At 47.9% G+C, this 23,940-nt stretch overlaps 11 protein-coding genes across 11 annotated transcripts; 6 read left to right on the forward strand and 5 right to left on the reverse strand.

The window, feature by feature from the left end:
- Positions 1-732: 732 nt before the first annotated feature.
- N7520_010927 (uncharacterized protein) lies at positions 733-2,102 on the forward strand (the record flags this gene model as incomplete). The annotated part of the gene is made up of 2 exons (XM_057144860.1): positions 733-1,175; positions 1,259-2,102. 2 exons carry the CDS (start codon positions 733-735, stop codon positions 2,100-2,102), a joined length of 1,287 nt encoding a protein of 428 aa, XP_056990614.1.
- A 484-nt stretch (positions 2,103-2,586) lies between these two features.
- On the reverse strand, positions 2,587-4,456 carry rfeD (uncharacterized protein; the record flags this gene model as incomplete). Its single annotated transcript, XM_057144861.1, has 5 exons — positions 2,587-3,261; positions 3,307-3,720; positions 3,800-3,951; positions 4,003-4,171; positions 4,343-4,456. The coding sequence occupies 5 exons, from the start codon at positions 4,454-4,456 to the stop codon at positions 2,587-2,589; spliced, it is 1,524 nt and encodes a 507-aa protein (XP_056990615.1).
- Positions 4,457-6,425: 1,969 nt separating this feature from the next.
- On the reverse strand, positions 6,426-7,469 carry N7520_010929 (type 1 glutamine amidotransferase; the record flags this gene model as incomplete). Its single annotated transcript, XM_057144862.1, has 1 exon — positions 6,426-7,469. One exon carries the CDS (start codon positions 7,467-7,469, stop codon positions 6,426-6,428), a length of 1,044 nt encoding a protein of 347 aa, XP_056990616.1.
- Positions 7,470-8,765: 1,296 nt separating this feature from the next.
- On the forward strand, positions 8,766-10,148 carry N7520_010930 (TauD/TfdA family dioxygenase; the record flags this gene model as incomplete). Its single annotated transcript, XM_057144863.1, has 4 exons — positions 8,766-9,068; positions 9,123-9,388; positions 9,437-9,697; positions 9,785-10,148. 4 exons carry the CDS (start codon positions 8,766-8,768, stop codon positions 10,146-10,148), a joined length of 1,194 nt encoding a protein of 397 aa, XP_056990617.1.
- A 615-nt stretch (positions 10,149-10,763) lies between these two features.
- Positions 10,764-13,596, reverse strand: N7520_010931 (anaphase promoting complex subunit 2; the record flags this gene model as incomplete). The annotated part of the gene is made up of 2 exons (XM_057144864.1): positions 10,764-13,067; positions 13,123-13,596. The coding sequence occupies 2 exons, from the start codon at positions 13,594-13,596 to the stop codon at positions 10,764-10,766; spliced, it is 2,778 nt and encodes a 925-aa protein (XP_056990618.1).
- A 492-nt stretch (positions 13,597-14,088) lies between these two features.
- N7520_010932 (V-type ATPase assembly factor PKR1) lies at positions 14,089-14,574 on the reverse strand (the record flags this gene model as incomplete). The annotated part of the gene is made up of 1 exon (XM_057144865.1): positions 14,089-14,574. The coding sequence occupies one exon, from the start codon at positions 14,572-14,574 to the stop codon at positions 14,089-14,091; it is 486 nt and encodes a 161-aa protein (XP_056990619.1).
- A 1,093-nt stretch (positions 14,575-15,667) lies between these two features.
- Positions 15,668-17,513, forward strand: N7520_010933 (sugar porter family MFS transporter; the record flags this gene model as incomplete). The annotated part of the gene is made up of 3 exons (XM_057144866.1): positions 15,668-16,190; positions 16,325-16,797; positions 16,845-17,513. The coding sequence occupies 3 exons, from the start codon at positions 15,668-15,670 to the stop codon at positions 17,511-17,513; spliced, it is 1,665 nt and encodes a 554-aa protein (XP_056990620.1).
- Positions 17,514-18,052: 539 nt separating this feature from the next.
- N7520_010934 (glycosyl hydrolase family 79 C-terminal domain-containing protein) lies at positions 18,053-19,912 on the forward strand (the record flags this gene model as incomplete). The annotated part of the gene is made up of 7 exons (XM_057144867.1): positions 18,053-18,233; positions 18,283-18,382; positions 18,429-18,866; positions 18,923-18,985; positions 19,050-19,087; positions 19,133-19,338; positions 19,391-19,912. 7 exons carry the CDS (start codon positions 18,053-18,055, stop codon positions 19,910-19,912), a joined length of 1,548 nt encoding a protein of 515 aa, XP_056990621.1.
- A 1,199-nt stretch (positions 19,913-21,111) lies between these two features.
- On the forward strand, positions 21,112-21,417 carry N7520_010935 (uncharacterized protein; the record flags this gene model as incomplete). Its single annotated transcript, XM_057144868.1, has 3 exons — positions 21,112-21,192; positions 21,249-21,283; positions 21,327-21,417. 3 exons carry the CDS (start codon positions 21,112-21,114, stop codon positions 21,415-21,417), a joined length of 207 nt encoding a protein of 68 aa, XP_056990622.1.
- A 276-nt stretch (positions 21,418-21,693) lies between these two features.
- Positions 21,694-22,837, forward strand: N7520_010936 (Potassium transport protein high-affinity; the record flags this gene model as incomplete). Its single annotated transcript, XM_057144869.1, is given in 8 exon segments — positions 21,694-21,735; positions 21,746-21,799; positions 21,845-21,916; positions 22,021-22,165; positions 22,264-22,338; positions 22,388-22,431; positions 22,453-22,554; positions 22,601-22,837. The coding sequence occupies 8 exon segments, from the start codon at positions 21,694-21,696 to the stop codon at positions 22,835-22,837; spliced, it is 771 nt and encodes a 256-aa protein (XP_056990623.1).
- A 588-nt stretch (positions 22,838-23,425) lies between these two features.
- N7520_010937 (uncharacterized protein) lies at positions 23,426-23,776 on the reverse strand (the record flags this gene model as incomplete). Its single annotated transcript, XM_057144870.1, has 1 exon — positions 23,426-23,776. One exon carries the CDS (start codon positions 23,774-23,776, stop codon positions 23,426-23,428), a length of 351 nt encoding a protein of 116 aa, XP_056990624.1.
- Between the last annotated feature and the right edge of the window lie 164 nt (positions 23,777-23,940).

The raw sequence follows: 23,940 nt of genomic DNA on the forward strand, positions 1-23,940 counted from the left end.
TATATCTATTTTAAATGCTCTTCGTATATTGAATATATCTCTTCTCAAATCCAGGGTCAATCGCAGGGAGACGTTGCACCAGCTATTTATGGCTAAGACATAAACTCGAAGCTTGGAATTAGCTAGCATTGTTAACATTCCATTGACACAAGGAACCTTGCAAAATGTATTAAAATTCGACTCCTCTGAATGAAACCCCCACTTCCTTGTAAACTTGAAAGTTGGACCCCCACGGGATGCCGATCACATCTATCCCGACCAACCCGTTCTCCTCCATATGATTATCTGAGGGGTAAGTAGGAATATTATACCAACCTCCGAGATCGCAGTACAGTCCAACCCCACACATCAAACACGCCACCGAGATAGATTCACAAACAACTAACTTGGGAAATTGGATAGGGTTCACCGAGTCCAGTACCACCACAACAAACCCCTAGACTCCCAACCCCCTGACTCCACATCTCCACAATGCATAGTCCAAGTCCATGTCGATCCATTCCGTTTTGCAGAAGCAGGGACTCGGCATTCGTCATTCCGCATGAAAAAATGTCCTTGTGGAACGGAATGGGTTGATCTCGGGGGGCGCGTGGGTTAGGCACGTTCAATGTTGTTTTATACTACCCCGTCCACTCCATTCCATTCCCAACTTGTTTTCCAAGATCCCCATCCAACTCGAGTCTATTGAGAAATTGAGTGGAAGACTTCGGTTCTTTTCGGATTCCCGTCAACATGCGCTTTCTCGTGTCAACCGGGGCCCTGGTAGCACAGTTGCTCCTCACAACAAGTGCTACAATAATCCCTCAAGTCAAGGAACAAGAGTGGCAATCGCTGGATGCTTATGTGAAAGGATCGCGTCTATGGGCAACACATTACAATGGTAATGTGTATAGTCTTAAGCTTTCGGGATCGAATCTTTCTATTACCCACACGCAGAAGACTTGTGGTGCGATGCCCAGTTGGTTGACTTTTGATTCGGAGAGTAAGATTCTTTACTGCTCCGATGAGAATGGGACTTCGGATCCGAGTACGCATGGTTCTTTAACTGCGTATCGGGTTGATGGGCCTGGTGGACGATTGGCGAAAGTTGCGAAGACGAAGACTGTTGGAGGTGGTGTGAATAGTGTGATTTTTGAGGCGGGGAAGGGAGATAAGTATATTGCTATTGCGCATTAGTAAGTTCCCTTCTTTTTTGGAGTTTGTAGTTGACCAACTACATGGCTTTGAGAAGAAAATATTTGAACTAACATCCCTGAAGTGAAGGATCCGCACTCTCAACCTACTCACTACCATTGAAGCCCAACTCACATGCCAAACAAATCCTCCCCTTCAAAATGACACACAAAGGCGCCGTTGCCCAACAGGACGCCCCGCATCCACACGAAGTCTTCCTCGACCCAACAGGTTCATTCATCATATCCCCCGACCTAGGCGCAGATCTACTACGCATTTACAGCATCGATACAATGACCGGCCAATTGGGCCTCTGTCCACCCGTAAACGTAACATTCGGCTCAGGACCACGACATGGCGTGTTTTGGACAGATGGAACGAGCAACGATACAGACACCCTGACCGGGGCACCGACTCACCAGCGCCAGGTTGCGGCTGTTGGGAAGACAATGTTGTACATTGTCAATGAGATTGGAGGAACGATGATGAGTTACGATGTTTCGTATGCGCGGTCTGGATGTTTGAATTTGGAGAAGACGCAGACTCTTGTGCCGTATCCTGGTGGGAAGATGCCGAAGGGGGCGACGCCCGCGGAGATTCGTATGATTGGGGAGAAGATTTATGTCTCTATTCGGACTGATCAGGGATTCAAGCCTGATGATTCAATCGTCACCCTTGATCGTCATGAAAATGGGACGGTTGTTATGCAGGGGAAGACAAATGCGTATGGAAAGGTCCCTAGGACCATGGTGATTAACCGGAAGGGAGATTTGGTTGCCATAGGGGATCAGAGCACAGCGACTGTTGCCATTATTCGGCGTAACCGAAAGACGGGGGATTTGGGGGAGAAGGTCGCCGTTCTGCAAGTTGGTGAGCCTGGAATAGTCGGAACGTCGACTGGATTGAGTAGTGTCATTTGGGAGGACTAGTCTGCCCCAGCATGGTAATGCATGTTAGGCGGATTTTGGTTGAAATTTTGGACAGAAATGTAAATTCGAGATTTGAGTGAGACAATCCAACCATAATCCAAGTGGAGGCGTGCTGTCTGCTCATCTCTTTCTATCACATAATGATCATTTGCAGTACAAGATTGCATCATATAGGCGTTAAATCAGAAATCCAGAACGGGTAATCATCCAAACAGATGAAATTGAAAAAACCACACGTAAAGATAAACCAAACCCCGGAGATGCCACTCAAACCAAACCAACCAAATGAAAGGAAAGATCATCTGCGCAAAGAACCAGCTTCTGCATGATCAGGGAACCTGCCGAGAATAAAGAAGTTGAGAAGCGACACGAGTATGTCACCTCATGAAGGATCATGAAATATATGTTGAAAAGGAACGGAAAGACCATGTATAAGCGTTAGTCATAACATGCATAAAGCCATCAGCGATCAGCTCATCAAGGATCACTTGAAATCTAGCTGGAAAGCTCTCCACCTTCCCCCGACTGTCCGGCACCGAGGACACCCTCGGACACTCGGATAGCTTGTCGGTCCTGATGGAAGATTGTTCATGAGACCATTGCCTGGACTGCGGAAGGAAGTAGGCGGACTGGCGACGAACATGCCGACACATTCGCGACAAACGCCACAGATGCACTCTGTACAGGCAAAGCATTCATTTAAAGCCCACGGTCGCTTACATTGTGCACAGTAGATCTGGATATCCTTGTTACGGAAAGAGGCCGGGGTGGGATTCGAAAAGCGGTGGTGCTGGCGCTGGGAAATGGGCGGAATAAGATTCAGTACGGGACTGGTATCCGAGTTCACCGAGTGAGCCATGTTGGATGCTGACGAGGGGTAATTCTTTCCAGATGCCGTGGACATGGAGTCAAGCGATGATTCAATCGATGGAAACGGTTCCATGTCACTGTCGCGGCTGCGGGGCCCCTCAAATGGTGGCGGGGTAAGTGACTTGTGCAGAGGCGAAGCAGCATAATGAGGTGGGAAGGCCCTGTGCGACCCCAGAGGTGGAAGGGGTCCAGACTGGAAAGCCGGCGGTAGTGAGGACCGACTTTTGAGACCAGATGGTGCTGATGTGACATTGGCGAGCAGCGGGGCAATCGTTGGAGATCGACCAGCCTGGGAGTGTCAGGAAAGGACATCAAGTCAAGGTGACCTTCTTACCTCAGAGTGCCGTTCATCATCAGCTTCCGTAGCCGACGTTGCCGCTTCTATTAAATCTTCCCAGCGCTTGCCTTGCGCCCAGGCCGCCGTTTGAGGTTCTGCCGACAATGCCTTACGGTCGCCCAGACTGGGACGGCGACCAAACTCCTTCGACTTTTGGCGATCATGCTTGGGTTTCCGGGCCGATTGCGTGATGGACGATTTGCGCGGACGAGAAAGCTTGTCTTTGCGTTGAATGGGGGGTAAGGTAGATGAGCGACCGGGCGGCGAATGATTCAAGATGGACGGAAGAAGGCCCCGCGGGCGCGCCGAAAACGGAGGCAGGGATTCTTGTTTGAAGTGGTCGCGAAGCGACGGTAGTTCAATAGACGATCGCATGTGACCCTGAGTAATATCGGTATCGGAATGAGCGTCCTAGAAATTGCGGGGAGAAGGATCAGCGACCGGGATCGCGGGGCAGCAAAGAAAAAAAGAGAATTCTGCAAGCTCGTACCATGTCTGTGTCCCAGTCAGAAGCTAGGCGATGGTGATGCAATTGTGCCAAAGCAACAGCAGCAGTGGCCGCAGCAGGATGTGGTTCATCGAGAGCTCTCGGCGTGGCCGGGGAGCTGGCGTCAGCAACGTAAATGTCCCTATCCGCCACATCTGTAGGTAGCCGTCAGTCGGGGATCCGCAGGCAAACAGATAGCAACAGACCATGTCGACGTCGCAGTGGAGCAGGGTCTGGCGGAGATAGATGAACCCTTTGCTCCGGTGGAGTGTTGACCATCAAAAGGAAGCTCTCTTCAGTAGCCGGGAGCTTCGGGATGTAGTGATTCGGATGCGCACGTCTGATGTGCTCCTGCATGGAGCGATAACGCTTTTCCTGTTGGGTCCAAATGATTAGACTCAACGAATACAAGTCTAGTGGACCGATTTATAGATATTCCCAGGACATGCATAGCAAATTTTTAAGCCTTCTCCTTAAGATGCTGCATGGACAAGCGGATGGCGATAACAGGTGGGGCTGAGGAAAGGAGGGGAAAGGAAGACTCACTCCCAAGCATCGCTTGCGACAATTGGAACCATCATTATTCTTCAAAGGACAGACGACCTCATTGTTGGCATCGGTGACCGAGAAAGAGCTGGTCAACGAGCTTCGGGGAGGCATGGTGCATGTATGGGGCGAAAGGGACCCTCTTTGCCTCTCGGGGGGGGGGGAGGGAAGGAAGAGAAGTGGAGGGGGAAAAAGTAGGGGAACAAGAGTTACAGTTCAAAAAAGGGCTGAAGAAACGCCAGGATTGGCTTGTTCTTCTTTCTCTTCTTTATGGGTGAGGAAGAAAAGGAAGGAAAGTTGTACTTCTACATTGAGAGACTCGATCCGCCGTCGTCGTAGTGCGGTGCTTCCTTGTAGCCGTGGGTATTTACCGTAATTAACGTATTCTATCCCCGCTTGCATTTCATTCGTATTTAGAAAAACCTCTTGAATTCTTCCCAAATTTTCTATATGACACAGTAATCGATATTAGATATTCAAGCATTCAGAGTTACTTTGTTATAAGAAAAGAGGGGGGGGAGGTGGCATGCATGACATGGATTGTTCAAGCTTGGTGGTGGGAGATAAGTGTATTGGTCATTTTGTTTAAATACAACTCGGAAAGCTCACGGAGTAAAGAAAATTTGATGTTTTAGATCTTAAGTACTCTTAAAATTTCGAGTGGAATTACTACAGAGCTCTCTGTATCCATACTACATGGGGGGGATAAGATAGGCGGCTATCAGTGGCCCCTCCAAAGCTCTCCCCAGCTCAAGCTCATTCCAGAAGGGTTGGAAAAAGGAGGGGAGCTCCGGGTGGCGAATACTCGCACTTTTACGCCACTTTACCGTAATTTACAAACCCAAGATAACACAGAGAGGAAAAGTAAAAAAAGAAAAGAAAAAAAAATTAACTAAAACAAAGTATAAGGAAGAAGAAATCGATCTATAGATCCATGTAGAACAAAGGACGCCATTCATGCCGGGTTGAACCTGCATACCGAGGCTCAACCATGTCGCTGTAAGTCAACATTTATTCCGCTCCCGTTCAATAGAAATCTTCTAGAGAAAATCCTTCGAACCAGAGAATCTAACCAAACGGACTTCAACCTAGAGCTCTCCGTCAGCTCCAACTCTAAATGGGTCACGGCGTAAGACTCCCGTATTACGAACAGCCCGGTACACTGTATAATCGCTCTCCACCGGGGGCACATGCCGATGAAGAGCATGGAAAAGCAACATGATTGGCCAAAGTAGAGAACCACAGTGTCTATTACCTGCACCATCATTGGTCACCGGACTCGGCGGCAAGGGCGCCTTCCCGGATGTGGATGGCTGTGCAGGAGGGGGGATCAGCTCTCAGGAAAACTCTGCCATGTTCGTTTCCACTCGGCATGGAGGCTTCTACTGTATAGTATTTGTGGATATCTACAGGGCTTGGCCTAGGTCCCAGGTTCTAGATTCTAGGTCCCTACTATAGCTATTCCAGGCTATCTATATGTGCAGAGCTCTCCCCGAGCTCTCCCCGACCTAGCCCATAGGTATCGGAGTGGACTTTGTCCCGAAGCGGGTCGTGGTGGAGCTGTGTCGTGTGTCGCGTCAAGCTAGAGAAACATGTTAAATTACCGTTACGAAGCTCTAGCTCAGCTCTAGCTCGGCTTCGGCTAGAATTGGAAGGACGTTTCTAGCTCTACAGTACATCTCTTGTAAACTCGTGAAGCTATTGATCCTTATCTATTATTATACCTCTATCTCAACATGTTCAGTAACCAGAAATAGAAATCAATCCAAGACCTCCCTGCAGAACCAACATACCAGCTGCGTCTCACTCGTCATCCATCCAGGCAACCATTTCTTTCTGTCGCCACTGTTCAGGGGCGATGCTTACTGTATGTATATTTCAATGCAAAGCAAGCCCAACCCTTGCTGTGGACATCATTTGCCCAGATAAACCAAATTATCTCGAATGGACAGACTTGATCGTATTCATCATGCATGCTGACCAACTCAATTCCATCGTCCACTGAAACAACATGTTTCACGATTCATACGCAAACTACCTGGAAAAACGAAAAGAGACCTAACTTGAAATCTCGATAACACACTCATTCGAGTGGAGGCGTAAGCATCCCATTAGACGCAAAGCCTCCCAGCCCTAAACCCATCACAAGATCTTTCCGCGCAACCGAGGTATCCTCACCAGCAAAGAAAAGCAACACTGCCTCCGCAGCAGCCTGTGCATCATCATCATCCCGAGCACCAGGAACAAGTGCGCGCTCAATCCACTCAACGTATTGTTGAATCACGTCCGCAGGCCAATTCGCCCGTCGCCCGAACTCAATACATAGTGCACGGTTCGAGAATACGTCGAATTCAAAGTGTCCCTGGTACGACAGGATGCGACCCGGATAGTACAGGCCTTGGATATCGCATGCTGCGCTGTGGCCGATATTCATCCAGCCTGGTGGGAGCTGGATATCATCATGCCTGGCTGAGGCAGCGGTTATTATAGCTGGTGTCGGGACGACGATGTCGCCGTGAATCAACTGGATGCGGAATGGGGTTGCAGGTGAAGAGTGGCGTGCTAGCATTGGGAAGTGTGATGTGAAGGATTGATTTAGGGTGATAGGCTGGATGCCAAACTCGAAGCCTTGTGTGGACTTTTCGACGTGGAATGTTGGGTGGGAAGCCTCAGCTTCGGGATTATTGAGTCCTGATAGAAGGGCTTGTGCGATGATCTGATGTCCGAAGCAGGAACCGAATATCTTGACAAGTGGGAAATCGATATGCACGGTCTGAATGAAGGATTCAAGTTGCCGGATCCATGGGTTTGAATCGTATGCCGAGCTTCCAGATCCGGTAATAAGGATCGCATCGATAGCGCTGAATGGGCCAGCTTTGTCTGTTGGAGATCGGGGAAGAGACCGTAGGCATTCCAGAGGTGGGAGCATGCCTCCTACGGCGTCAAAGGCCGTGACATGTACAGCTAGTGGTCCATTTTGAAGCTGTAGTTCTGGATTTGCGTTGACTCGCTCTGCGGCGGACTGGAGTAGGACCCGAAACTGTGAACTGTAGAGACCGCGCTGGGCGTATACTGCCAGACAGGGGATGTCCGTGTCTAGAACGGCGATGTGGATATGGTGTGCCATGGGCTAGATTCACTTTGTATATTGCACGATGCTGAGCCTAGTGTTCTGTATGTTTGATAGAATGTAGAATTGATTAAGTGATAGCCTAAAATGTATTATTTTACTGAGTCATGAATGAATTGTTGAGTATCCGATACTGATAGGGCGGGGTCGGATCGGCATACCTGATAAGGGTTTTTGTGAGTAATCTGTGTGGAGAGCTTGATCCCGAAGAGGAAGCCAAGTCCCTGTGTCGAATGACTGGTTTAGAAGAATGTTGTCAGTAATGGCGACCATTATGACTGGTACTTGCAATGTGTAGGCGTATAGGTAATTTGACAATAGCAGAATTTTCAGATTCTTCATGACAGATTTCGGAATCCAGATTCAAGGGCTAGGCCCAGTGACACATGAATCATATAAGAACAAACTGAAAATTTAAGTTGATGTGTTTGTACAGATGAGCCTCAACAGAAACTAGTCATATGCAATCAATATCAAATATCGAGTTTGACCCTGTCAACACCAATTGACCTTCTGATATGCTTCTCGCACGAGAGAATGAGCGATTTTTTAACTATTCCCCCCTCTGAAGTCCAGCCGATGACGAGATCCAAATTGTCGGCTCGTCGGCGACCACAATTTGATAATCTCGAAGATCCTGGAGATATGGGGAAATGAATCTGTCGGCCGAGTGACTCTGCATAGACATTTCCCCAGTTTTTAGATGTCAAATGCTGATCAAGGGTACCATCTTTATTTCAACGTCGAATCTGTTCCACTCTGAACACTGACCAGACAAAGAATATTTAATACTCTGATTACAATTTAATCATAGCGTTGACTTTCATGCACTTGGAGAAGTTATCTCAATCTTAATCAAAGTCCCTGCCGAAATCCGACGCGATCGACCTTAGCCATCACAACATTCACCTCCGCAAATTGCGCCATCGCCCCAGTGTCCCAATCAGCCCGCGCGAATCACTGATAGATGTAGTAAAAATGTTGTCGGATTTATTCCAGAATTTCAAAGCCTTTAAAAAGTGGGATCCACATAATTATCCAATCTTATGGGTGGTTCGTATAATTATCCAATCTTATGGGTGGTTCGTATACCTCGCACGCCATACTGTCCACTGGATTCATCAGCACAGGACAACTAGGTTGACAGGCATAACGCCATTGGTGAATATGTAGATCTCGGCCGGTAGACTCAAATTATAAATAGTCCTGAGCAACCCTGTCGCATCAGTTGGAATATCCGTCATCAAGCGCTTCACCCAAGTCTCTTTTTTTTCCCGAAAAGCATCATTCATCATGGCTCCCGCTGCCACCGCATCTGCGCCCACGGCGCCGCATCATCTCGCCAAGGAAGCCCCGCTTCATATATTCCCTGACGGACTAAGGACGACCGGTCAGCATGATCCTCTCTATGAACAATTAGTACCCTTTGAGAAGTTCCCCAAGCAAATCACTGGTCCTACTGTGTGGAACCCAGAAGAATATCGCTCCAACCCCGAGAAATGGACACACCAGTTTACCCCGGACCAGATCGAGGAGCTGAGCAATGCGGCCGATGCTTTCCTGGAGTCCAAGACCCCGCTGACTGGTATTTCCAAGGTTCGTCCTATATTTACCATGAACTTCGATGCATATAGCTAAACACAACCCCAGAGCAACTTCCGCGTCCCAGTCCTAGCTCCGTACCTAGAGGAACTCCGTCTCGACCTCATCAACGGCAAAGGTTTCATCCTGTTCAAGGGCTTCCCAGTCCAACTATGGGGTAACCACAAATCAGCCGTCGCATATATGGGTCTGGGCACATACCTAGGCTACTTCGTCAGCCAGAACAGTCGCGGCCATGTACTCGGCCACGTCAAGGATCTCGGAGAGGACTCAACACAAATTGACAAGGTCCGCATCTACCGGACAAACGCTCGGTAAGTTGCATACCTGCCACTATCAAAGAGACTACTAACATCCACTAGCCAATTCTTCCACGCCGATGACTCCGATATCGTCGGCCTCCTGTGCATAGCTAAAGCCCTGAAAGGCGGCGAATCAGACCTCGTCTCCTCGCACAACGTCTACAACACACTAGCCGCCGAGCGCCCCGACGTCTTGAAAACCCTTACTGAACCAATCTGGTATTTCGACCGAAAGGGCGAAACAAGCAAGGGCGAGAAAGAGTTCATCCGTACCAGCGTCGTCTACCTCGAACGAGGCGACAATGGTCGCGTATACACCAAGTAAGATCCCGATCCTCCATTCTAGCCCTAGCTCTAAGCTCTCCTTTATGTGAGCTCCCTGTGAACAAAATAATAATGCCACTCCAGGTGGGACCCATACTACGTCCGCTCATTGACCCGCTTCTCGGATGCTGGCATAATCCCCCCACTCAGCGAAGCCCAGCTTGAAGCCATCCAGGTCCTGGAAGATACCTGTGTCCGACTCTCTCTACACATGATCTTAGATATTGGCGATATCCAGTTCCTTGCGAATTCGCATATCTTGCACGCGCGGACTGAATATACAGATCATGCTCCTCCTGCGCCGAGAAGACATCTTATGCGGTTGTGGCTTGCGACGCCCGAGAGTGAGGGTGGGTGGAAGTTGCCTTTCTGGGATTCCAATGAGAAGAAGAGAGGTGGAATTCAGGTTGATGATCAGGCACCTGTTGCGCCACTTGATGCGGAGTGAAGAGAATGGTGGTATAATGTGTTATGATGATTATTTGCAGATACAATACGTTCTGAAACTGGAACGAAAATGGAGCGACTATATTTATTGTTCAATTAATTCTTCGGAATTCAATGGATGTCTCATGAGACTTTGAACTAGTACTGTCGTAATGATACTTCGCCAGACCTGATTCATACCGGTTTGCTTCTGATTGACCCTCTCTCGGTAAATCATGGCTTCAAATGTTTTGTAAAGTAGCCATTTTCAATCACGTACATACCAGACTACGGCCCAGGTGGTGAAGAATCATCTGAAAGGATTAATGAAAGATAACAGACTCAATACGCTGGCACGCCTTCATTTCTCGTAAATGGACACGTTTCTCCTCCATGGTTCCCAAGGTTTGCCTGGCAAAAAGAGGCTAAGACATTACACGGCACAATATTTTCAATTGTATAGCACCATATACACCTGGGAATATGCTAATTGCCAATGTACCATGGCCACGCTAGATCCGTGGACATAATAGTCAGCACTTATGGCTCTACAGATATCAGAATACCATATTGAAAAGATAGCTCATTATTCATGGGTATAGAAGCCACCATCAACGCCAAACCAAATGCTACCATATTAATGCACAATCTTGTAACTACCACCACTCACAATCTCCAGCTTCCCTCGAGACACCATACCAGCCAAGAACTCGCGCAGCTCCTCATGGCTAAAGGGAAAACCACCAGGAACGACAATGGACAGCATCATGACGATGCGCTGCAAAGGCATGGCACCCTGGTTGGTCAGCATTCCAACAATGAACTGCCAGTGAAGATTCATCTTCTCCATTGCAGCCGCCTCGGCGGTTTCTTTAGCCGCAGCGGCCGCGGCAGCTTCTGCTGCAGCTGCGGCATTTTCTGTATCGCCAGATGGAATGTCGTCACCGGCCATCGAGTCTGTTTCGCCTTCGCCGTGCCCGTCTTCTGTAGGGAGGTATTCAAGGACTCGGAAGGTATCACGGTGGACCTCCGTGAGGATACGTTTGCTAACCCAGAATAGACAAGCGCTGCGGACAAGAGGTGCGGCCATTTCTAATGTCTCGGCGAGCTCGGTTGCGGTTCTTGTGATGGGTTCGTCGGACTCGTCTTGGAAGGCGTGAATGACTGTGGCTTGCCAGGTTGTGACTTCGTCTGCGAATGAACGATCGCCCAGCTCTAGTTCGACGGTTACTTGACCAAGACCGTTTCGCCATCTGAGCTTGCGGGACTGTTTGAGAGCCTCGAAACCTTCGGAATATTTCGTCTGGAGGGAGGTAATCTCTTTAGGCACCTTAAATTCCTGGTCTTGAATCTCTGGCCAGAAGAATCGGGATAGAATCTTGGTGTGAAGCTCTGGGATATCACGTCTTGGGACTCGCTTGGAAGTCATGCGCGAGGGTGGTTTGTTGAATCCTTGGTCGTTGCGTATGACGGCATCGACACGACGAGAGTCGGAAATGTCGCGAAGCATGACCTCGCACGCTTGCAAAGCTGAGTCCCCAAAGCGTACCTTGAGGAGTTCGAGGACTGATATCTCTTGGTCATAGTCCTCGCGCTTCTGTAAGAGGCGATCACCCAAGAGCGTTTGTAATTCCTTGACAAATGTCTCTTTCGAGTCGAACAGACTAACAAGACTGTCAATGACATCCGAGCTTTTCGCTTTCCGATAATCAGGCGCCGCATCAACAGGATCGGGCATCCAGTTCATATCATTCCAGTCAAGCTCACTGTCGCGTTGGTTCATGGAGAGCTGGTGTGCCCTGGTCAACTCTGTCGCCAACTCGGCCAAAGTATCTCCTGAATATAGTGACGCCGGCTCAGTGGCCGCAATGACGGATGGTTCTGCCAGTAGGCCACTGACAATCACCTTCACTGTATCTTCGCGCTCCCTCAAATACCGTCGAATCGGTCGAGCAATTCGGTCAAGAAGTACTCCCTTGGGATCCAAGAGGTGAAAGGCTCGAATGATGGAGATGTAAAGTTGCAGTATCTGAACGGTAGAGGCTCCAGGGTGTAAAAGGCGCTGATTAAGAATGGCAATGAAAGACTGCGTGACATGTGCTCTTGCAGCGGGGTGTGTCGTAAAGTGTCGCAGATCCTCAATGGCACCGGAGCTGACGGGCCATTCCACAATAACGTCGAAAAGTTCACCAGTCCGAAGAGCACCCAGCCGGGCAATGGCAATGTCTTGCCACTTTTCCACATCTCCAAAGCTGACATCCAGGGCACCCGCCATCTGGCCAGCAGGTGTGTGGATAATAGCCAGCACTTGTACTGCAAGACGAGCGAAGATATTCTCCACCCAGTGTTTCAAATGCTGGGCAACTGATGTCGGCCTCTCCCACCGACCATTATAGGCCGTACCAGTGTATGCCGCACGCACGAATTCGGTCATCATTGTATTCATTACGCTGGCAAACACTTTCTGGGCCTTGTCACCACCAAGTCCCACGAGTTGCAGGCCATTCAAGAATGCTAAAAGCTGATCGCGGGCCACAGTCACAGATGCAGGTTCTCCCTCGGTCATCATTTGTGCTTGCGTGTCTGAGTTGCTCTCTTTCCAGTCTTCATAAGAGACCGAGTATTGTCGATCTACCTCCATATCATCCTGGCTGATATCCTCCGATGCTGAATCTTCCACCAGTGTATCAATACCCAGGATAACAAGGGCATCTCGCGACAGCTCTGCGGCCAATAACGTTGATATGTGTTCCCAAGGCAAGGAATATGAGACGACTGCATGGAGGACTCGTTGTGTTTGGGTTAAAACGCGCCCCTGCTCGGATTTTGTGATGAGTGGCATCACATAGTGCACAATCGGCGCTAGGTAGATTCGACGGGCTAGCTGCAAACAGTCCACAATCGTCCTTAGTAGACCCTCCTTCTCAGAACTGACAAGCACCTATTTTCAAGTTAGTATTAAGGATGACCATAATATCACAAAAGCAGATTCCTACTTGAAAGATTTCGGTCCGTAGATTCGTGAGAAAATGTCTCCGTATCTCATCACCATACCAATCAAACAAATTCTTCTGAGACGAATGCCCATGCTGCGCAGCGGCGACCAAATATGCCAGTGCCTCCCCCGTTTCCTTTGATGGAGGACTGAGCCTGTTCCATTCCTTCAAAAGTTCACTTCCATCGGTCTCTCTGAAATCGTAAATGGGCGCGAACCCTCGATCGGGGACACATAGGAAAGCCGTTGCAGCAGACCACGCTTGGTCCCATGTTTGTCGGTCTGAGGCGTTGTCCGAGGGCTGATGAACCGATCCGAACGACTCATTTCGAACAGTTGAGCTGGATTGGAAGGAGGCAAGCGGGGTCTCGTCTGAACTGGATGCGAAGGGTGGCCGAGCTTCGAGTGACGCGGGGGAGAAGACGGAGCCAAACACGCGTCGGCGTCCCGCACTGAGAGGAATTGTGGACATCATGGTAATTAAGGTAGTTTTAGCATTGTGATGTGCAAGATCTGGAGTTAAATCAGATCAGCCTGAGTTGTCAAGCCGTGTTGTTGAATGAGTGTTTGGGACGCCATGATGGCCGCGTGATCACGTGATTTAACGTTGGAAGCGCTTCTCGCCCAAGCTTCTCTAGCTATGGAAATCACCAAGGTAAAGGTGTGGATACTTGTCATAACTATACAAGCAAATCAGCTGTATTTAATCTAAATCTCTGGATGCTAAAGAGCGTGAGGTTGACTCATGACATGATGCAGCAAGAACAACGCCAAAAAACAACAAACACTGTGCGACAACTCAACTCAAATCGGGAACAACGCTGAACATATGACAGGGGGTATCGTGTCACCTCGGACGTGAAAATCCGTAGCATAAACAGGCCATAAACAAAATGCCTCTCGAAGACCATATCGACATCACATTGTAGATCATTCCAAGGTCTCAACGAGATGAAGCAGCACCCATCTAGTTTTCCTCCACCTTCTCCCACTCGCTATCGGTGCTGCCGTATCCCGAGCTATCACCTCCAGCGCTGATACGCTTCTTGGGATCCTCTTCGGTCGGTTGGAGTCTCGCCGGCACAGCGCTGCCAGTTGCGACGGCGGTTGCCTTCTGGCCAGAAAACGACTCTGTCTCTGTCTCACTGTCGGCACTATCCAGGGAAACCTTCTTCCTCTCCGAGCCAGTTGTTTCAGTCTCGGCTTGTGCTTTCTTCTCGGCTTCCTGTGCTCGCTGCACAGCGCTTACTTCGTGTGCAAACCAGTTGATCGAGTACCACAGTCCACCGCTTAAGAAGGACAAGACAACGAAGTGGATGCTATAGGTAGCTAGGAGGAGGACGAGGAAGAGAAGTTGAAGTGCTGCAAAGGTGACGTTGGTTGCGATCAACAGTGTCGGAGTGGGGCCCGGGGTGAAGACGCTCAACCACAGATCTTCCACAAAGGAAGCCATGATGTCTGTACGAGAGATTGGTGACGTCGTTGCGGAAACTGGAATCCGCAATACTAAGCGGGAACTGAAGAAGGTCGGGCTTCGTGTTCCGAGACTGAGAATAAGCAGGAAGTGATCCACTACCCGAAAGGCGGAAAGGAGGGGCTAATGGACGGAGATGTCCTGACTCCTGAACTCATGTGGGAACAAGAACAATAGAAATGGGTCAGCGTTACCTTATGGGGAATCAGTTCTAATGAAGATCATTATTTACATATTTGTAATACTCGGTCATATGCGAATATCATCAGCCTCTAACCTGGCCCGAGTGACTGTGACCGGATATTTGAATATCCTGACTTCAAAGTTCAAACATGTACTAACCTGCAGGGGATTTTCGCAAGAGCGACTATACCTAACCAGGATTGTATTGCTTTGAGCAGAGAGTTTCGGCGCGAGGCCGAGATATGTACTCCGTACAGATTAACAAGGATTGAAAAAGTTAACGGAATAAGCTAACCCGTTCAGCCCGGGATACTTTCCAAGCCACAGGTCTACTAGAAAACGTGACATGAATGAGCTAGGAAGATCCCCGGATTCTTCTCCAACTGACCAAGTTTCAAATCTTGGAGCCAATAGCCGTTTCCCGACATGGTCATTACACGTACCCCACGCGCTACCCCACGATTAACCTTAGTCGCTGATCAACTCCATCTTTCCCCTATGCGGTTCCAAGTACCTGCGGTTCCATCCATTAAACCGCTCATTGCCGTCATTGTATATCCACCCCCGGTTTAGGGCCCCGTAAAGCGACGGCCTTTGGCACATCGTCCAATCATGAAAGGGTCGTTTAGAGATAGCCCTGGGTGTCGAGAATGAGGGGGTCCAACCATAGGAACAGCTTTCACATTGGCCAGGCCACTATAAAAAATTGGGGGAAAGCCCTATTCCGATATCATTCTGGAGTCCCAAAAAGGTCATCCAGGGGCCAATCCCTCATTCTTATCATTCACTTTTAGCGGAGCGTGTGTGCGCGCGTTTTTGCGTTTTCGCCTTTCTCGGCATATGCGTGGCATACCTCTATTGTCAACTTTGCCTCACAAAAACTACAGAAATGGCAGACGAATCGGACCTCTCTAAGACGTTCTCACCCGATGGTGGTACTATTGAAGGATTTTCTCACCATGCAGAGGACATTACACCTGATCGAGAGCCATACGGACCCCCCGGTCTGCGGGGACTGGCGAGCAATCCGTTCGTGTTAATGTGTGCCGTATGCTCAACGCTCGGTGGTTTGATTTTCGGTTACGATCAAGGTGTTGTGTCTGTTATCCTGGTGATGGACCAGTTTCTCGAGGAGTTTCCACGTCTCGAAGGCTCGGGTGAATCTTTCTGGAAGGGTCTGTTGACTGCCATGATTGAATTGGGTGCACTGCTGGGTGCTTTCAACCAGGGCTGGATCGCGGATAAGATCTCGCGACGCTACTCCATTCTGGTTGCCGTTGCTATTTTCACTATTGGATCTGTTTTGCAGACTGCTGCCGTGGATTACCCCATGCTGGTCGTCGCTCGTTTGATTGGTGGTGTGGGCATTGGAATGTCGTCCATGGTTGCGCCATTGTACATCTCTGAAATCAGTAAGATCTCATTCTCTTGCCTCCTTCCTACTATACAGCCTTGTATTGTTTGGTCGTTCAAATTTTGCCCTGATTTCATTTATATTAGCTTCCCGCTTTGAGATAGTGCGAAAACTGACATTCTTTCTTTCTAGGCCCCCCGGAATGCCGTGGAACACTGCTTGTTCTTGAGGAATGGTGTATCGTGCTCGGGATCGTTATTGCGTACTGGATTACATATGGTACCCGGTATATGGCGGGAGAATGGTCATGGCGTCTCCCCTTCTTGTTGCAGATGCTTCCAGGATTCATTCTCTTTGGTGGTGTGATATTCCTCCCATTCTCGCCCCGATGGCTCGCCGCTAAGGGCCGCAACGAAGAAGCTTTGCAGAGTCTCTGCAAATTGCGTAACCTTCCTGGTACAGACCGACGTATTCGTCAGGAGTTTATGGATATTCAAACGGAAGTGAAATTCCACCAGGAGATGACTGCTGAGAAACACCCCGATTTGCAAAGTGGAAGTAACAAGGACTCGTTCCTTCTAGAGCTTGCATCCTGGGCCGATTGCTTCAGAAAAGGTTGCTGGCGACGAACACACGTCGGTGTGATGATCTGTTTCTTCCAGCAGGTGAGTGGCTACTTTGTATAATCCGAAATCACCGCTAACGCATATAGTTTGTCGGTATCAACGCACTGATTTACTACTCGCCCACCCTTTTTGGAAAAATGGGCCTGAACAGCAGCATGCAACTTGTCATGTCTGGTGTACTAAACGTCCTACAGCTGGTGGGTGTGACGACCAGTATTTTCACGATGGACAGCATCGGTCGTCGCAAGCTTCTGATGATCGGATCCGCTCTCATGGCCGTCGCGATGATCATCATTGCAGTTCTGGTAGGCTTTTACAGTGCTGATTGGCCATCCCACCAAGCCCAAGGATGGACCAGTGCAGCTTTTTTACTATTCTACATGATTGCATTCGGTGCCACCTGGGGTCCAATTCCCTGGGCAATCCCATCTGAGATCTTCCCCTCCTCCCATCGTGCAAAAGGTGTAGCCCTAGCCACCTGCTCTAATTGGTTGAACAACTTTATCATTGGTCTCATAACACCCCTGCTGGTATCAAACACTGGCTATTGCACATATGTCTTCTTCGGCGCCTTCTGTGTGCTTTCTGGTGTTTGGACTTACTTTTTCGTCCCGGAGACCAAGGGTCGGACACTTGAGCAGATGGATCATGTCTTCAAGGACAACTCGAGCGAATATGAGAAATCTCGTCGAATTGTTATTGAGGCGGAGCTTCTGGAGCGAGAGTTGTTTAGCCCACATCGAGGAGTTGTTTGATCTCTTTCAAATGATATGAGCATTAGAATTTGCGGCGTATTGAGAAATTTGTCCCAAATGCTATCAGGTATCATGGGAGAGAATTATGAATCATGATTATGAAACTCACATGTACCTACGGATAGTAGTCTCGGCGTAGAGTAGACATTGACTGACTTCGGGTCATTCTTGTCCACCACTTTACTACTCGGGTACCGCGGGGAATCAAGGCCCCTCCCCTTCAGTCTCCTATCGTATTTCCATTCGATGCACGACTCATTTAAAGATAATTAGATAGTAATTCATTATACATATGTACCATGCTTGCTATGGCACCACTGCGCGACATCCGAGCCGACTTCCGTGCAAAAGCCGGATCGCGATGCGACAACCTAAACCCCATTGCACCATACTAGTGCCGATGTAATCACTTAGTCCGGGGTGAACAGAGCCCAGGTATAGAAGCGAGGAACTATTTAGGTATTTACTTTCCCCAGGTTACGAAATTATTGAGAAAATATTTTATTTTTCAACTTTCGTAATTCTCAAGTGCTTCAAACATGCGTCTCTCCAGGGCCATTTGCGCCTTATATACTCCAGCTGTAGTCGCTGTCACTATCGCTACAAGCCAAAACATCGACATCCAGGCTCTAGGGATTGTCCCTGGAGGTGCTTCTCGGCCAGTAGCGCACGATTTCTGCTCCATCTCTATTCCAATCCACTTTTTCGCCGATTATACCGGTATGTTCAACCGTCAATCTCCCCATCCCCACAGACTAATTTATTCCAGGCAACAAAAGCAGCCCTAATCTCTTCTCCCGCGATATCATCGAGCTTCTTCATAGCAAGACGGGCTCGTATCCACATATTCGCGTGGGCGGCACATCAGCGTAAGCAATCCCCAACCCAACACGGGGTTTCACTAATACGGCTCAGTGACCGAGCTATCTACAATGCCTCACAAACGAAGTCAATCATCCTCTCAGCAGAATTCGATAACGGAATTCCACTAGAAGTCTACGTTGGCCCGACTCTTTTCGAGGGATTCGAAAGTTTTCCTGGCGTTCCCTGGACATTTCAGGTCAATCTCGCAAATAATAAAAGCAATGCTTTGGAAAACGCGCTTGCTGAGGCACGGGTCGCGTTGAGTCATATCAAGGGGAACCTGGTCGCACTAGAAATCGGGAATGAGCCCGATTTATATCCCGGGGCTGTGCGGGCGTTGAATTACTCGACTGCGGATTATCTTCGGGAGTGGACTTATTTTGCTGATGCCATTTCTAATCAGGTTATGCGTGGGAATTCTTATGGGTTGGATTATTGGAGGATTTTCCAGGCTTTGACCTTTGCCGATAAAGGGGATGGGTTCTCGACGTAAGGTTTAGTTGATTTTGGTTGATTTATATTTGAAGGTTGCTAACGTGATGCAGGGCTGAGGCTTTTCATGATGGGATTGATGAAACTGGTCATGTTAAGACTGTTTCTCTACACCAGTATGTTCTCAGACAACCAATCTCAACTCTTATTTGTGCATTTACTGAGAGAATTGAAATGCAGATACGCATCTGGAAATCAGGCATGGGTTCGACTTCAAAGTAGGTTCATATTCGAAAGCCAAGAATTATATCTGATTTATCCAGATTCATTCATGAACCACACTGCTATCGCCGGGAATTTGACTCAATATATCCCCGACATGGAGGCAACATACGCTGCCGACCCTAGAATCACATTCCTGCTGGGCGAGACGAACAGCGACTACGTGAATCTGAACATGGCACAAGTGGAAGGTGTTTTTGGAAGCTCTCTTTGGCTGCTCGATTATTTACTCTATGGAATGAGCATGGTAAGACCCCTCTTATCGGCTACAATATAACAGACAAACTAACGCTGGGTAGAATATCAGCCGATTTAATCTTATTCAAGGAACAACCTTCGGGTACACAGGCTGGATTCCCGTAGAATACAACGGCCAAGCTCCTGGCATTAGACCACCACTATATGGCCAACTCGTGGCCGCCGATGTCATTGGTCGTCATGAAAATGTTCAAGTGCAATCACTTGATCTCGGCCTGTGGGATCTATCCGCATACGCTGTCTATGAGTCGGGCATTTTGTCGCGATATGTTGTTATTAACCTGGATGAATGGAATGTCACAACGAGCTATGCGCGTCCTACGCGGCAAGTTTCTCTCAGTGTTCCGCGGGAAGTACTCTCGGGTGAGATTATGAGGTTGTCTGGTCCCGGAGCTGGTTCCGATACTGGTATAACCTGGGGTGGATATAGCTGGAACTATACTACTGGTGGAAGACTCGAGAAGTCTGGTGAACAGCAGACTCAGCTTGTCTATCCGAGAGGCGGATATGTAAATCTAGATATACCTTCGACTGAAGCTGTTGTGGTTGAGCTGCGAAGTTAGGGAGATTCATTATCTAACTAGTTTTGCTTCAAACCATATCTGGATCTTTCTTGTATGAGGCCTTGCATATTGGGCAACAGGGTTGTTGCCAGAGTAGCCATTTGTCCACGCAAGTAACATGAAAAGCATGGCTACAGGGAAGGCCACGAATTTTGGTTTCATCTCCCATGATATCTAAGCATATAGCGCATGTATAGTCTGAGAAAAAAATAATTGACGCCGGTGAAGATAACGTATCTTGTTCCGCCAGAAAGTAACTTTTCATATCACCTGAAGCGTGGGATGGGTCGAGACACCCATCGGGGAATGCCATTGAGAATTTGGCCAGTGTTATTGGCGATAAATACACAGGGCTGTCTGCTGGGGATTGAGGAAGGGAATCTGATGGGCCGAGGCTCGAGGCAGTGCTGGGAACATTCAGAGTTGGCGATTGAGTTTGGTTTCTTCTTTGTCCCTCATTAGAATAAGCTTGCATCGTGGGGAAATAAGATATCGTGATAGTGCCTTCGTTTAATTTGTTGAGTCTTCCATGTTTTGAAGTCGATCACTGGTAGGTATTCTTCAAGATCATATAGGGTCGGGAGCTCCTGTTTTCGGACAAGGCTTGTCTGCGGTTGGATAAAGCCATGGAAAACTGCGACAGGATCAATCCGTGAGGAGTTTCTTCGATGGCGACAGAACCAGTGTCCAAAAGCTGCGGCACTTTAATAGAAATATGAGTTTAGTGTTGAGAGACTTCGTCGTTTTGGTGCTTACCTTAAACCTATGAACAAGATAACACAAATGGCTGCTGCACTCGCAGATGATATAGTGGGACCAGTAGAAGTATCCGGCATTTCTCTTGGTTCTTAAGAAAAAACAAAACATAAGACATGATCGTAAACCGGGGCGAGAAAAAGTAAATAAATCCTCTGGCGCTCTATGTTCACGATTCAATATGCGGGATTTTTCTCCACCACTATAGAGCTCTCCCTTGACCGATTAAGTCGGGTCTCATGTAGTCGAGTCTATGCCCATACTCATGCGCGAAATACAGCCTAAGGATACCAGTGCGCATAATCTTCTACTAAATACTGAACGACGAACCATTTCATATGTAGAAGTATCCAAGGGAAGAAATTTCCCTCTGACAATAAGATATCCGTCCTTTCTAGGCTTATCATCGCTTTCAGATCTTTTGAGAAAAACACTAGCCAATCATGGATAGTCATAGCGTGACTGACACAGGCTGTGCTGGTTGGACATTGGCGACGGGTGGCTGGAGGCTAACGGGCAACGTCGTACGCCTGCAAGCAGTGGACACATGATAAGACCGGCTAAGAGTGACTCCTAGCAGACTTTGATTTGCCAGACAAATGCCTCAAAGTTCATGTATGAGCCCGGTTTTGATATATGTCCATCGTTCAAATTACAGTAACCTGCAGGCTATAAACTCGGGTATATTCGAGTATTTTGCCCTTCGCCAAATGTTGCAAATTGTGCGCCAATTGGCCGCCAACGATTGAATTTCTCACTTTTCATTGTAAGTGCATGAGGTATCTATATCATACTCAGGACCTAGTTCTTGCTATTAGATTACTGGATTATCACCCTTAACATTCTAAGCTTGGTAATCATCTACTCTTAGGGTAACGTGAGAACCATTGATCAATGTTTATTTCTTCGGTGCCAGCACGTCGACTGAGTCTGGGCTGAATACATGAGTTGCTTTTATCTTCTTCTTCTTCTTCTTCTTCTTCTTCTTCTTCTTCTTCTTCTTCTTTTTCTTCCTTCAGCGCAGAATGGGGACTAAGCAGCTTGATTTGCCAGATACTTCCTCACATGTTACAATAGGCCAAAACTCTCGATTTCACAATCTTCCTGCCTGAGATCGGGACAGACTCGGCGGTATCGAATATCGAAGATTGAAGCTCCTGTTGAAAATTGTGGTAGTATACTTTCTTGGTCTCTATCTTTTCGGTGCAATCTGCCTTGTGGGCTGGATTCTACAAGCCGGATTCTATGGTAAGCTTTCAAGATGCGACATTCCCAATGATTTCAAAGACCCAATCAACTTCCTACTTGATCATCCACGACGATGACGCTATACGTTACTTTTTCCAAACTAGCTAACGTGGAGACTCTTCTATATCTATTTGATTGATGCTATTCTCATTATTGTCCAGGATTTGAACAATCCTGCTGTCAACAATCTCGTACCTTGTCCTCGAGTTCTTGCTGCAATCTTTCAAGCAGTTTTAGCGCGTCAAACAAGTAATGGACTTTGAATCTAGCTAACGTGAGCCCAGCTGTCCAATTCAGCCTGGTCGTCTGATGTATATCGCAATTTCTTCAATTACCATTGGCATTAGGGCTTCGAAATATTAAGAAGAGACCACACTGGGTATCTACGGTACTGATGGTAAAGTGGATGAAAGTGATGGCCGGTCTTATATTATCAATAATATTTAGAACCAATTGATTTTTGACCTATAGTACATCTTCCTCGTTTGACCTTTGCATCTGTATTGCCGAGGCTGGTAAGATTTCAGATATAACAGTCCAGCACGTACTCCATGACCGATCTTGCAGTGATGAACTTGAAAGTAACTAGTACAGGCTTTTTCTGTCTTCTCGGCGTTGTTCGAAGTGATCTCAGCATAGTGACTTGACCCATTCTAGTTTTACTTCAGCTAAACTCCAATGAAGTGGCAATATTGGTCTCAGTCTTGGATATTCCACTGTTTCTATATCTCTGTCTGGTGGATTAATTGTTTTCAACAAGCTCATGTTTGTATAGTGATGATCCTAGGCCGCCATCGTGTTAATCTGGTTTATCCAACAAGCTGGACCGTGCCACTGTTCTCCCGGGAGAAGGTTTGGAAGCTCACAAGGATGGAGACGAAGACGAAGTCGAAGTCTATTTTAAACCAAGAAAATCCCTAAATGACTGGGTCACCGATCTCGAATCACGATATCTTATCACTCCTTACTTCTTGGGATGATTTTCAATGAACGCGACCGGCATCACTTGGCAATAGAGCCCCGTTTTCCCTGAGATCGTCCATGGATCTGCACATATAAATCAGAGCAATGTGGCTGCGCCGAAGCAATATTTAAGATCATGCATCTCCCTGGGATCGTCCAAGATACCTGAACAGCGGCCAGCCTGGGCATTTGTCACTTACAGGATCTAAAGGTCAAATTCGCATAATTCACGGCCGAGAAGATGTGGATCCCAGTCCTCATACATTTTTTGCGACCGCAGATAAAAGTGTTTATCGATAAACTAATATGAACCTTCGAATTGATTTAATCAAGTCACCGCCAATATAGAAATATAATATGACACTTTGTGGTCACATGTGCAGTTCAAACAATAATAAACACAAAGATCGCTATAGCTATCCAAGAAAATTTCCACTATCCCGAACTTCTTCCGAAGCCTATTCAACATTTGAATTCCAAAAAATTTGATACAAAACCCCACTAGTACACTAGACCATCTTGACCGCTATTTCCCCCCTAATATCTTCACTCTTGCCCATGTCTCTCTTGTCCCGAAAATCCCGTCTCTAGCTCCAACCTCGCCCCATCGAGACCCAGCTCGGGAAGCCGAGGAGGAGACTGACTCCGTAAGCCGACACCGCTCTTCCGCTCCAATCCATCCATTTTTCCCTTTCTTTTTGAGCGCAGGGATCGAAACCATCCCAATATACTGAATGTTGATTCTGCGTCATCGTGATGAGACCACTCGTCGTTCCGGGTCTGTGTTCTTTGTAACGAAGCTCTCATTCTCGATCGCATCGATTCCGAGGTCGGATTTGTTGTGATGTCGGACGGTGCCTCGATCGAGGAGGATGTATTGGTTGGTGAGTGAGGCATTTTGCCGTCAATGTATGCAGTTCAGTTTAAGCAGATTCGGTTGGGTTCGCCAGCGAAATTTCAGGTGTTGGGGTCAAAATTGGTATAGAGCTTTGTATCGATCCCCATGTCGAGAATGGGATGGGGGAAGTAAAGTAAAGTCTTGTCAGTGTAGCTGTGGGGAG

The sequence above is a fragment of the Penicillium odoratum genome, assembly GCF_028828045.1.
Source record: "Penicillium odoratum strain IBT 22623 chromosome Unknown utg000008l_segment0_segment0, whole genome shotgun sequence".
Classification (NCBI taxonomy): Eukaryota; Fungi; Ascomycota; class Eurotiomycetes; order Eurotiales; family Aspergillaceae; genus Penicillium; species Penicillium odoratum.